The sequence below is a fragment of the Symphalangus syndactylus genome, chromosome 1, assembly GCF_028878055.3.
Source record: "Symphalangus syndactylus isolate Jambi chromosome 1, NHGRI_mSymSyn1-v2.1_pri, whole genome shotgun sequence".
Taxonomy (NCBI): domain Eukaryota; kingdom Metazoa; phylum Chordata; class Mammalia; order Primates; family Hylobatidae; genus Symphalangus; species Symphalangus syndactylus.
Window position 1 is genome coordinate 43,674,777 of NC_072423.2, and position 13,509 is coordinate 43,688,285.

General features: G+C 34.5%; 1 protein-coding gene across 4 annotated transcripts in view; it reads left to right on the forward strand.

The window, feature by feature from the left end:
• The window catches only part of RIT2 (Ras like without CAAX 2), a 403,073-nt gene that overhangs the window by 138,103 nt on the left and 251,461 nt on the right, over window positions 1–13,509 (forward strand). For all 4 annotated transcript variants that reach the window (XM_055233633.2, XM_063646038.1, XM_055233641.2 and 1 more), the window contains one exon: window positions 12,667–12,740. In XM_055233633.2, coding sequence (XP_055089608.1) covers window positions 12,667–12,740 — 74 coding nt within the window. The remainder of the gene's footprint in view (window positions 1–12,666; window positions 12,741–13,509) is intronic.

Below are 13,509 nucleotides of genomic sequence, written 5' to 3' on the forward strand. Positions count from 1 at the left end.
CCAGCACTTTGGGAGGCCAAGGCAGGCAGATCACTTGAGGCCAAGAGTTTGAGACCAGCCTAGCCAACATGGTGAAACCCCATCTCAACTAAAAATACAAAAATTAGCTGGGCATGGTTGTGTACATCTATAGTCCCAGCTACTCAGGAGGCTGTGGCATGAGAATCACTTGAACCCAGGAAACAGAGGTTGCAGTGAGCTGAGATCATGCCACTGCACTCCTGCCTGGGTGACAAAGCGAGACGCCATCTCAAAATAAATAAATAAAATACATAATAAAAATGAACAGCTTTATCTGTTATTATTAACAAACAAACCAACTAAAAACCACCACCACAACAACCGAAAAGAAAGCTAACCCTAAATCTTTTGCCTGCCCTTCATTGGAGGTTGCCTTTTTGTGAATGATTTGTAGGAATGTTTACATATTCCAGATATGGGCCGGGCAAGGTGGATCACGCCTGTAATCCCAGCACTTTGGGAGGGATTACCTGAGGTCAGGAGTTCAAGGCCAGCCAGGCTAACATGGCGAAACCCCATCTCTACTAAAAATTACAAAAATTAGCCGGGTGCGGTAGTGGGCGCCTGTAATCTCAGTGAATCGGGAGGTTGAGGCGGGAGAATCGCTTGAACCCAGGAGGCAGAAGTTGCAGTGAGCCGAGATCCTGCCACTGCACTCCAGCCTGGACAACAAGAGCCACACTCCACCTAAAAAAAAAAACCATACATATTCTGGACATGAACGTTTTGTTGTTACATCCACTTTATTTCATAAAATGACTCATATTTTCATTCTCATATTAAAAACTTTTGATGAACAATTTTTTTTGTTTTAATGTAGCCCAGTTTTTATAAATGTATTCCAACTGGTCAATCTTTTACTTTATGCCATTTTATATTAGTTATTAAGATTTATCACTCTAAGTCAGGAAGGTATTATTCCAAAGTATCTCCTATTTGCTTTATTGTTTTTCTTTGAATATTTATATTTACAATCTAACTAAAATTTCTTTGTTGTATATAGTGTGAGGTAGCAAATTCCATTATTTCCCAATATTTATATCCAATATATAAATTATAATATTTATGTTCAATTAACAATTTTATTTATTGAAAGATTTTTTCCACTGCTCAGAAATGCCAACTGTAATATTAAAAAATGATTCATTAGTGTGTAGGTTCTCTATTCTGTTTATTTTTTTACCTATGTGCCAATATCACACTGTCTTAACTGCTATGAATTAACAGTAAGTCTTAATACATGATAGAGCTTGTTGTCCTTTTCCAAGATTTTCTAAACAAATTCTTGGCTCTGTTCATTTCCACATAAATTTAGAATTGGTTGGTGCATCACTGCTCCCACCCCAAAATCTGTTTGATATGCATTTCTAGATCAATTAGGGAAAATCTAACATCATTGCAATATTGAATCATCCAACCCATAAACATGGCATATACTTCCACTTATTTAGATGATCTTTAATTTTCTTCATAACATCTCATAGCTTTCTAAGTAGAAGTCTTCAAAAGTTTTACAAGATCTATTCTTTGGAATTTGATAATTTTTTATATTGTGGTAAATTGAATCATTAAACAATCTAATTTCCCATCTCTTTGTTTCTTATACTTACAAATAAATTGATTTTTCTTTACTAAGTTTGTTGCCAGAAAACTCAACAAATTCATTTATTTAATCTAGTTTTTCTATAACTTCTTTGAATTTTCTACATGCCTGCCCAAACAATATTTTTCATGAATAGTGGCATTATTTCTATGCTAAACTTTTTTTCACATAAATCATTTTTCTTGCAGAATTAAGCAGGTATGAATCACGAGCACAAGGTGAATAAAATAGTTGATACTGAGTATTCTTATCTTGTACCCACTCTCAGAGGGAATAATTTTAGTATTTTTCTATAAATCATGATGTTAGCTTTTGGTTCTGTTTAGACACCAAGTAATCAGTAAAGAAAGATGCTTTCTATGTCCAGTTTTCTAATATGTTTTTGAAATTTGGAGCTTTTAAAACATAAGTGGATACTGATATTTTTAATTAAACTTTGTAGTTTTAGATAATTATAATTTCACATGGAATTATAAGAAATAATACAGATTGTTTCTTCTTGGAAGCCAAAAAAGTATAATAAATGAAAACAAATAAAAAACAAAAATAATACAGAAACATCTCATATCCCTTCACGCAGTTTTCCTAATCGTAACCTCCTGAAAATTATAACAAAGTGTCACAACCAGGATATTGATATTGATAGTCAAGACGCAGAACATTTCCCTGACCACAAGAATCCTTTATGTTGCCTTATGAAGCCATACCTTGCTCCCTCCACAATTCCTGGCACCCACAAATCTGTTCTTTATTCCTATAATTTTCTCACTTAAATAATATATAAATGGAATCATACAGTTTGTAACCAATAGATTGGCTTGTTTCAATTAGAATAATTTGAAAGAGATGCACACACTTTGTTGCCTGTATCGATACTCCACTACTTTTTTATTATTGAACAGTATTCCGTGATATGGTTGTATCACAGTTTGCATAACCATTCATCGATTGAAAAATATTTGCTATGTGTACAGTTTTTTGCTATTATGAATAAAGCTAAGATAAACAACTTGAAAACATTACTTTCTTTGTGTTCATGTGTGAACATGTCTTTATTTCTCTGAAATAAAGGCTCAGGAGTGCACTTGCTATTTTATATGATACATATAGAATGCAATTATTGCTCTGTATGATACATGCATGATTAGTTTTCTTTAAATTATTGTAAGAAACTGCCAAACTGTTCTTCAGAGTGGTTGCAACGTTCTATATATCCATCAGCAATGTGTCCCTGATCCAATTTTTATACACTTAGGTAATGTCACTACATTTTTTATTTTAGCCATTCTGATAGGTATGTAGAGATATCTTATTGTGGTTTTAATTTGTACTTATTTAAGGCTAATAATGTTGAACATGTTTTCATGTGCTTATTTGCTATCTGTGTATAATATTTGGTGAAAATTGCCCTTCCTGTCTTTTGATCACTTTGTAATTGGATTGCCTATTTGTTTGCTTTTATTGTTGAGTTTTGAGTGTTATTTATATATGTTAAATATGAGTTTTTTATCAAATACGTGATTTGCAAATATTTTCTGCTGTTCTAGCTGGTCTTTTCCTCATGTTAATAGAGTCTTTCATAGAGTAAAAGATGCTGATTTTTAAAATTTTGGTGAAGTTCTTTTTTTATAGTCTATGCTTAATATGTCATCTTAGAAATTTAATTCTAAGACTTTTTGATTCTGAAGATTTTCTCATTTTTTTTCCCAAAACTTGTAGCTTTAAATCGTATATTCAATTCTGTGATCTATTTAGGTTAATTCTGTGAAAGACATGAGATTAGCTCTAGGATTGTTTGTTTTTCCAATGGGGTTTTAGTTGGTCCCACACCACTGGTTAAAAACGCTTACTTTTTTCCTCCACTAAATTGCTTTTGTGCCTTGGTCAAAATTTAGTCAGTCACATTTTTGTGGGTTTTATTCTGGATTCTCTGTCCTGTTCTATTTATCTGTGTGTCTGTATCCCTTGCCCGCATCATATTGTTTTGATTATTGTAGCTGTATGATAACTGTTGAAATCAGGTAAACTGATTCTTTCCATTTTATTTTTCTTTTTCAAAATTCCTATTCCTTTCTATTCATTATATTGTGGAATTAAAATTCTATTCCAAATCCTTTCCTTTTTCGTAAAATATTTTAAATAATTATGCTATAGATACAAAAAATATTCTGCAATTCTGATAAGAATTTTGTTAAATCATGACATAAATTTGAACAGAATGAACATCTTTATTATGCTGAGTCTTCCAATCTCTAAAAATAATATTTATTTAAATATTTGATTTCTTTCATTAGTATTGTATAATTTTTAGCAGATAAATTATGTATGTGTTTTGTTCAATATACACATAAGTATTTAATTTTTGAGCAAGTGTAAATTTGGATAATAATCTCAAAAGACTATCCTTGATGCCATAATCCCAAAAGTTGAAATCCTGAAAGGTCAAAATTCCTAAATCTACATCCCAAAGGTCTAAAATCCCTAACATCTAAAATCCTGAAAATTACAATAATGGGATAACTGTATCATGTTAGCTGAAACTATTACCTTGTGATTGTCTTTATTTGGACATTAAGTATGGTTTTAGGAAATGTGTATGGGTGCCAAGATGATAAGGAGTGGATTTGTGGACTTAATTTTAGGTGTTAACTTGACTGGATTAAGGAATATGTAGAAGCCTGGTAAAGCATTATTTTGAGTGTGTATGGGGTGGTGTTTGCAGAGATCACTATGTGAGTCTGAGTGGACTAGCTGGGAAAGATTTGCCATCAACGTTGGCAGCACCATCCAATTGGCTGGGGGCCTGCAGAGAACAAGTGCAGAAGGTGAATTGAGACTTGTCCTCTGCTGTGCTGGACTTCAGAACTTCAGACTCACCAGCCTTTGAACTCCAGGTCTTACACCAGCAGCTCCCCAAGTTTTGAGGCTTTGGCTTCCGACTAAGAGTTACAACATTGGCTTTCTTGGTACTCAATGTAAAAAGGTTAAACCTTCCACCATCAATGAAGAGAAGTCCTTTTTGTACATCTGCATTTGTGAAATATAAAATCTCTTGAGATCTCAGCTCTTCAGACATACATGGTGGTGACCCATCATGGATTCTAGTCAATCTAGTCAAGACTTAGGTTGTTCATGACAGTGTTTCTGTGGACTGCAATTATAAAGCTATGTGCACACAATGAGCAACCTTTGTGATATGTGTTTATACATTTCACTTTTTGACCTATTTCTTTATGAATATAGTTTATCTTCTCATAGCTGTTATATTCCTGAGACTGTCATTAATGTACCTGAGTGTTTATGTTTGCAAAAATATGTATGTTATTATTGCTTATTTTATTGTTTAAAGTGGCCTATGAAGTATTCTGTCATATTTATACATTTTTCTCAAAGGAATTCCCTTAAAAATATGAATAAATATATTTTTAATATTTTTTAATTTTTTTCCAGAATTCTATTTCTGGAATTTTGATCTTCCAGGATTTCAACATTCAAGATTATGGCATTTTGGATTGTGTCTTTTGGGATTATGATTGGCTCCTGGTTTTAAATTTTACATAGCAGGAACAATAGGAAAAACTTCATCGATTTTATCTTCCCAGAAATAGCAGTCTTAGTATAAATCAGACCTTTGTCACTAGATATTCTTATAGTTTCTCGATGGGCATCAGAGGTACATTGGAATCCTCTCCGAGGATCCATCAGATGAGGCTGAAGAGTCATTAGGACTCTGAGACTCATACAACTGCCTTGATCATAAAAGTTCTTTTTATTTCTGTGAAGAAATAATGTGTATTTAAGCTCATTCTGTCATATAAAACCTCTGGAAGACAGGTATTGCAGAGATCATGGTCTTAGGATCATAAAGCCATTTTTCAAGGGTATTTTTGAGGGGTTAAAATGGTAGACCAAGAGATGCCAGGTGCTGGGGAGGAAAGAATATCTTCTTCTCTTCCCCTTTATCCCCACACAATAATTAAGTGAGGCAGAAACAAAGAAGTGGAGACATTCAGCATCAGTGACTGTGACCTAGTCCTGTTGCTCATATTTATTTGGCAGAAGAGAGCCAGGGAATTAGGTTTCCAATGGATCCTTCTATTCTCTCAGTTTGAAAGGGAAAGATGAAATGTTTCTAACATATGAGAGACACCCTGAAGCATTTTCTGTAGATAATGACTTTGGGGAAGAGCAGTGATTTGGCTGTTCCTTCTGCATACTCTTGCCAGGGCTACATGTCCCCTAAGCAGAAGATCAGTGTATTCCTTATCAAATACATCTCCATCTGCTTGTCCTTGATCTGATAAGTCATTGTTAAAAATGGCATCTTCCAGTAGTGGTCCTCTGTATCTGCAAATCTCCAGGAAGGGTTCTGTGTTTCCACAGGACACACCCCAGCTTGGCCCCTCCTCATTGGGTTTTCTGCTCTTGGCAAGGCCTCCTGCAGAGGAGTCCAGGGGCACAGACATTCTGACAAGCATGCTAGTCACTGGAGAATCTTCCTGCAAACACCACAGAAAGTGTGTGATTGGCCACTTTGGGCAGACTTTCCAGAGCAGTGACACTGGGAATCTCCAGGGGATATCAGAGAGACGCTGATTGATATCAACTACCCTATTACCTACCTAGTGGTAGTGGGGTAGTTGATACCAATCAGCATCCCTCTGATACTAGAGAGATTCCATCTATATAAATAGATGCTAGTGGGGCAGTTGATTTCTGAGGGAAAGATTTCAATTGCTGTGTAAGTCAGATATCATCTGGAAGCTCCTATTTCTCGGAGACCTAAGTAAACTGTACTGAATTGTCAATATTACAGCATGAGAAAAAATCCATGCTCTGCCTTATAATTCCTGTGAATTTCTAGGGCTTATTTCCTTGTGGCACCCTGTCTTCGGCTTTTACTTCTGTGATAGGAAAGGTTGTTCTTCTTTACCCTGAGTCATCCCACAAACTCAGTTCAGCCAGTTTTACAAGCCTTTTTCACAGCCAACAAACACGTAGACTCTTATGACATTTCACTGAATGTTTAGGCCCAAAGGAAGGGTTACATCAGATCTCATGCAACTTCTTTTCTCTTATCCTGGCAGAGCCCTCGTCTTCCTCCTTCCTAACTCTGTTTTCAATCCATCACTTGAAGAACTGACCTTAGCTCAACATCAGTTCCTCTGAGTGTTCTCTGACATCTCCCTAAATAAGAACCCTTCAAAGTACTTCTAATGTAGCAGTCATTAAAATACAGTGCAATTACTTTTTTATGTATTCCCACAAGATTATAAGTTCAATGTCGGTGGAAACCACCTGGCTTTTTCAATTGTGTAGACTGTATTGCCATCTGAGTGTGCAGCACCTATTACATACTCATATATTGAATCCTTTATTGATCAATATATTGATACATACATTAGATTTGTATCATGCTGATTCATCCAGGATTTAACATTTTGGTCAAGAAAAAGTGTCCAGCACAGTACGTTGCAAGATACTTCTGCTCTGTACACACAGACACACATATGTACCTACAATTGAGACAATTTATTCAAGTAATCCTTTGAGAAAGAACTTATAAATAGATTCTATGAGACTTTGTACTATTTATTGCCTTTAAAAAATTTGGGTCGGTGATTAATATATTGGAGGTGTATAATAGCTTGCAGTTATAGAAAAACAGCTTCACTGTAATACCACTTATATATTTCAGATTATGAGGTAAACCATGTAAGACGTATTCAATCATCTTAAGATATTTGAAAATCATTTAATGAAAATTTACCATTAAATTTCTGATTTTTTTCTTAGTTATATATTTTGGTGGTCTTATATTATCCTAACTTTATATTTGCAACTAAAATATTTTAAAATTATTTAAATGAATATGATTATTCTGAAAAAATACATTAGCTGCTTTGGGAAAATTATCCAGAACACCTTACACTTTTTAATTAATCAAAAACTTTATATTTCTAGTTATTATTGCAAACATATCTTGCCAAAATGTTTATGATTTACTTGGGAAAAACATTTCCACATGGGTAAATATAAATAGCAGAAATAATTTAGTTTTAATTTACTTTCATGGCTAATTTGAAGCAGTACTAAGTAAAACTCATAACATAATATTCCTTGAGTTTGAACTTTGCTTTCTTTTTTCAAAAGCACTGTCTTATATGCTACTTTTGTTGATCCGTATAGAAATCCCACGCATTGACTAGTGTTACTATTATCGCCATCTTACAAATAAGGTTTCATGGCCAACCAATAACAGATATTTAGTGATAGATTTGAGGCTTTAATACAGGCCTTTAGTGATATCTTCTTACGCAATTCTGCTGAAGAGGGACAGTGGAGAAGATATATCCTGAGAAGCAATGATCTCAAATTAAACATTGGTACTTTGAGAGAAATTTTAAGGCAGTAGATGCCTCCAAGAATGCAGTCCCAGTGTGCTTTTCTGCGCAAATGATATAGCAGGCAGCTGCTACCATTTCTGCCTGATAAAGCTTTGTGTGCATTTGGCCTCATGCTTGGGAAGATAAATGAGTTCACTTCAGGATTGGGCCTATAGGCAGATGATTGAAATTCAGGGAAGTGTTTATATGCATTCAAGAGAGTATTTCTGACAGTGTATTCCTGCATGGGTGGTCTCAAAGGGAGTGAATGAATGGAAACAGAAAGATTGTTTATGGGGAGGAAATGAAAAGGATTAGTTTCTATGGAGGCCAGGCAGGTGACCTAGATTCCCCACAATGAAATGTGTACTCTGATAGACACTTTTTAAAAGAGAGAAAAAAAAAACCATGGCTAAAAGGTCTGGCTTTAGTTTCTAGCCAATTCTCATCAAGTCCCTTTGAAGGGGTTTTCTGATCCCAAGAGAAGCTTTTATTTGATATACGTTTCATGTGCTGGGCTTATCTAGAGCTCAGATAATCACACAGAGGAGTTCTCGCCTAGATTACTCAGCGTGCCCCTGGCCTCAGCAGGCTCTTCTTTGGGGCTTTGAGTTTAAATAAACAAACACGAAATCTGAAAGGTTCACTTATAATCCTTGGGTCACAGAGCCCTTTTCAGAGTAACTATTCTTATTTCCCTATGAAATTGAAAAACAACCCCATGCATCTTCAAATAAATTGCAAGTGATTCCACAAGATTTCTCTTTTGTGAGAGGAAGATCAGTGAATGTACAAAGAGCAGTGGAATAGAAAATAGAAAAATTGTATGGTTGGCCATATGCTGAATACATTTAGAATGGCTGAGAGTTGCTAAAATCATACTAGATGGAGCACCCTGCAAGTCATACTTTCCACAACTTCTGCCTTCTGGAGCACAGTCATAAGAAATGAATTTCCTTGAAGTGGCATTTATGCTCTTATACATTTTGTGATTTTAACATCCCATTGTATATGTGTGTTTATATGTATGTCTCCTACCGTTATTTTACAAACCCCTTGAGAGTAAAGACCATGATTTTACGTGCCCATGTGTGTTTTTGTGTGTCTTCATAGCTCCCGCGGCTAGCAATAACCTGATTTGTGAGAGTTACTCAGCATTATACATTGGAAAAATGCCTCCTATCGTTGATCATTACTACTTTCTACAACAATGGTTTCTGAAAATCATTCATTTGTTTACTTGTGGCTCACAATCAACAGTATGAATAATTATTGAGTTGTGCCAAAATCCGATGATGTTTTAAAAGCTTTTAGCAGTGATTCAGTTTGCTCTTTGCTTATAATATAAATACTACATAAAACAAAATGTAGATTGCAGCCAGACTCTAGGAGTTTATGACTTCCAGTTTCAGGAGGTCCAGCTGTGTTTTACCGATAATGTGTAAAACTGTGTTTTACAGAAGTATAGATATTTAACAGGCCAAGATATGTAGAATAAGATTGGCATGAATAAGACCATAAATGAATACAATGAAAGAAGAGCTTTAGAGCTTTATCCAGAGGTTCAGGCCCAGATAACTGTTTCTTTATTGTCTTCACTTGAGTGAGCCACAGACATGGCAAAGTCAACATTTCTAAAGTTAAACCTGTGGTTATCCTTCTGCCTTCCCTCTTTCAGGAAATGTCATACCCATCTGCCCAGCTTCAAATGCAAGAAATCTGAGAGTTTCTCTTCTACCTTCCTCCTTCTTGTTTTCTCATATGATTAGTCACTAAGTGCTATAGTTTCTACCTTTTAAACATCTTGCAAACCTGTCAACTTTCCTCCAACCCTAATGCCATTATCTTACACATTATTTCTCACCTGAATTACTACATATTTACTTAATCTTCTTTCTGTGCCTCTAGTCTTCCGTCTTGCAATTCACTCACCACATTTCAGCCAGAGTGAGCATTCTAAAATGCACATTTGAAGATGGCATTATAATGAACTCCACGTTTCTTAGTAATAATGAACATATTCACCCTTTATTAGTTTTTTTTTTGCATGCAAGACACTCTTGTATTTATTACATACAAACTATAAGGTGACTTCCTCTTCTTGTATCATTTAATCCTTGCAACAACTCCATGACCCAAACACAAATAATTGTTACCTTTACAAATGAGACATCTACCTTTTAGAGAGGTCCAGTGATTTTCCTAAAATCAGACTGCTAGTAATGCCAGAACCAGGGTTTACACCCAGGCAGTCTGACTTCAGATACCTCATTCAAATACGTGATTCTTTTAAATATATTCATAAGTTAATCTTATTTATCTCTTACATTTCATCAACATTTCTTCTCTAAACTCTAGGATTTAGGAACACTGAAATTATCTAAGTTTTTATTGTTGTTGTTCCATACTCTTTTCAACATTTGGGATTCTGGTTTTCTTTTTTTCTTTTTTTCCTTTCCTCTCTTGCTTCACTTTCTCTTAACTCCTCCTACTCAATTTAGGTGCTACTTCTCCCAGGAAGCATTTCTTTATCTTTCAAGTATAAGTAGGAAGCAATATTCAAATCATACAAAGTATCTTTTCCAATCATAATGGAATAAAACTGGAAACCAACAATTGAAAGAAAATTGAAAGATTTACAACATGGGGAAATTAAACAACCAATTCTCAAACTATCAATGAGTTCAAGAAGAAATCTCAAGGGAAATTAGAAAATAGTCAGACATGCATGAAAATGAAAACACAGCATTCTAAAACTGATGGGATATAGCAAAAGCAGTGCTAAAATGGAAATGTCTAGCTGTAGATGCTTACATTAAAATAGAAGAAAGATCTTGAATTGGGGTACATGATGTCAGCAAGATGGCAGAATAGGAGATCTCCCACTCATATTCCCCTGTAGCAACAAATAATTTGACAGCCATTCACAAATGGCTTTGTGGGAACATGGTGGGAGCTTGGGAATCTAGGCAGGAAGTTGTGACTCTAGTAGAGCCCCAGACCAAGGATGAAGATTTTGAGAGGGCAGGCCAAAATCCAGGTGGCAGGCTCACTTACTGTTGTCCCAACTACAGACCCAAAGACAACCTCATCTCCCTGTTGACCCAACTATATTAAAATTTGGCCTTAACCTTGCCATCATCACTATCTGCTCAGGGTCCTCTCTGTCTTGAGTAACAGGCCCACTGACCTTGGTCCTAGCTGTGTACTATAAAGCAGCCCATGACCTGGATCCCACACTCTCAGCCATGGTTTGTTCATCCATATGCAAAATTCCTCAACAACATACTAGCAAACTAAATCCAGCAGCACATCGAAAAGCTAATCCATCATGATCAAGTAGGCCTCATCCCTGGGATACAAGTTTGGCTCAACATATACAAATCAATAAGTGTGATTCATTGTATAAATAGAACAAAAACAAAATCCATATGGTTATTTATCTCAATAGATGCAGAAAAGACTTTTGATAAAATTCTGCATCCCTTTATGTCACCATCACTAATCAGTAGAGAAATACAAATAAAAAACACAATGAGATCCCATCTCACACCAGTCAGAGTGGCCATTTAAAAGTCAAAAAAATAGCAGATGCCAGTGAGGTTGCAGATAAAAGGGAAAGCTTATATACTGCTGCTGGGAGTGAAAATCAGTTCAGCCATTGTGGAAAGTGTTGTGGTAATTTCTCAAATAACAAAAAACAGAATTGCCATTTAATTCAGCATTAACTCTGTAGATTCCTTGGCAGGTATGACATTTTAACAATCTGTCAGTCCATAAATATCAAATGTCTTTCAATATTTTGTGCCTTCTTTAATTTCTCTCAGCAACATTTTACCATTTTCAATGTAGAAGTCTTCACATCCTTTGTTAATTCCAAGTATTTCATTAATTTTGATGCCATTATAAATGAAATTGATTTCTTAATTTTCTCTTTATATTATTATTAGTTGATAGAAACATATCTTATTTTTGCTTGTTGACTTTATATTCTACAACTTTGCCGAATTCATTTAGGGTTTGCATGTATGTAATCTTTAGGGTTCTACATATAAGATTATGTTGTCTGTGAACAGAGATAATTTTACTCCCTTTCCAATTGGGATGATTTTATTTTTTCTTCTTGCCTAATTGTTATGGCTATGACTTCTAGTACTATGTTAAACAAAGGAGGTGAGAGCAAGGAATCTTGTCTTACTCCCGATCTTCTAATAAAAGCTTTCAGCCCTTTACCATTAAGATGATAGGATACACATGGATACATATGTAACAAACCTGTACATTGTGCACATGTGCCCTAAAACTTAAAGTATAATAATAATAAAAACAAAAGATGATAGGATGCAATTTTGCCCTGCATTGTTAGGAAAGAACTAATAACATTTGTTCCATGTTTTTCTCTAGGTAACATCACTAGGGCACCTCAGATCGTAAAATTTTCCTGATGAAAGAGAAATCTATTTGGTTTTACCATAAGCAGAAACACTTTCTCCTATATTTTCCTGAGTTACATCATTTTTCAATCTATATACGTTATTTGAGGAATATTTCTGATTATCTTAATAACTTACTTAGAAATTCTTCTATATGAAATCTAAAAATTAATAATGCCTTTCCTGTCACATTTAAATGTAAATGTTGTCTTGTGTTTTTCAGAAGATGCTTATAAGACTCAGGTCAGGATTGACAATGAGCCAGCTTACTTGGACATCTTGGACACTGCTGGCCAGGTAGGTGATGTTCTTAAACCTCTCCAATCTCTGAGTTTATTTTATGCTTTAGCTTCCAATATATTTACCACAAAGGAGAAGATGACTTTATTCAAGCAGAAGAAGAACAAATTTGTGATAACAATCAGGAATTAAATTTAAAAAGAATCAAAATTACCAACCAGAATATTTCCAAATTCTCTCAATTTTCTAAAAATAAAAGAGTCCATGTAGGTGTTATATTGCCAATTAAATTATAAAATTTAAAAATACTTTATTATTTTTCCTCAGGTTTGCACAAAACTCTGACATAGATCCTAATGTGATAATAATTTCTATTAGAGAATTTTAGGTGAATATAAAGAAAGATCTGCTTAGCAAATGTGCTAATGAAACTAAGGCTAAGGAGCCTGATGGAATAAGTGACATAACCAAGATTTAGTATGGTCTACTACGTTAGTTTGCAAACCTGTAGGGAAGAAGAAAATGAAGGAGGAGGAGAGAAAGAGAAGTAATTTTTTGTGATATAAAAATAGAACTAAAATACTACATCACAATTATAAGTAAGTTGTGAGGAAAGGTATAAGATTTAAAACATCTCCATGTCTTAGATATATTTTGAAGAAGGGTGGATATTTTATTTAACTTAATACTTTCAAAATGATTATGTTAAAAATATAAACTCATACATCAAGTGCTAGACATAAACCATATAATTTGATACAAGCACAGGAAAAACAAGAATAAATAAAAAGTTGTTAATACAATATAAGACAAAAAAGGAAGAATA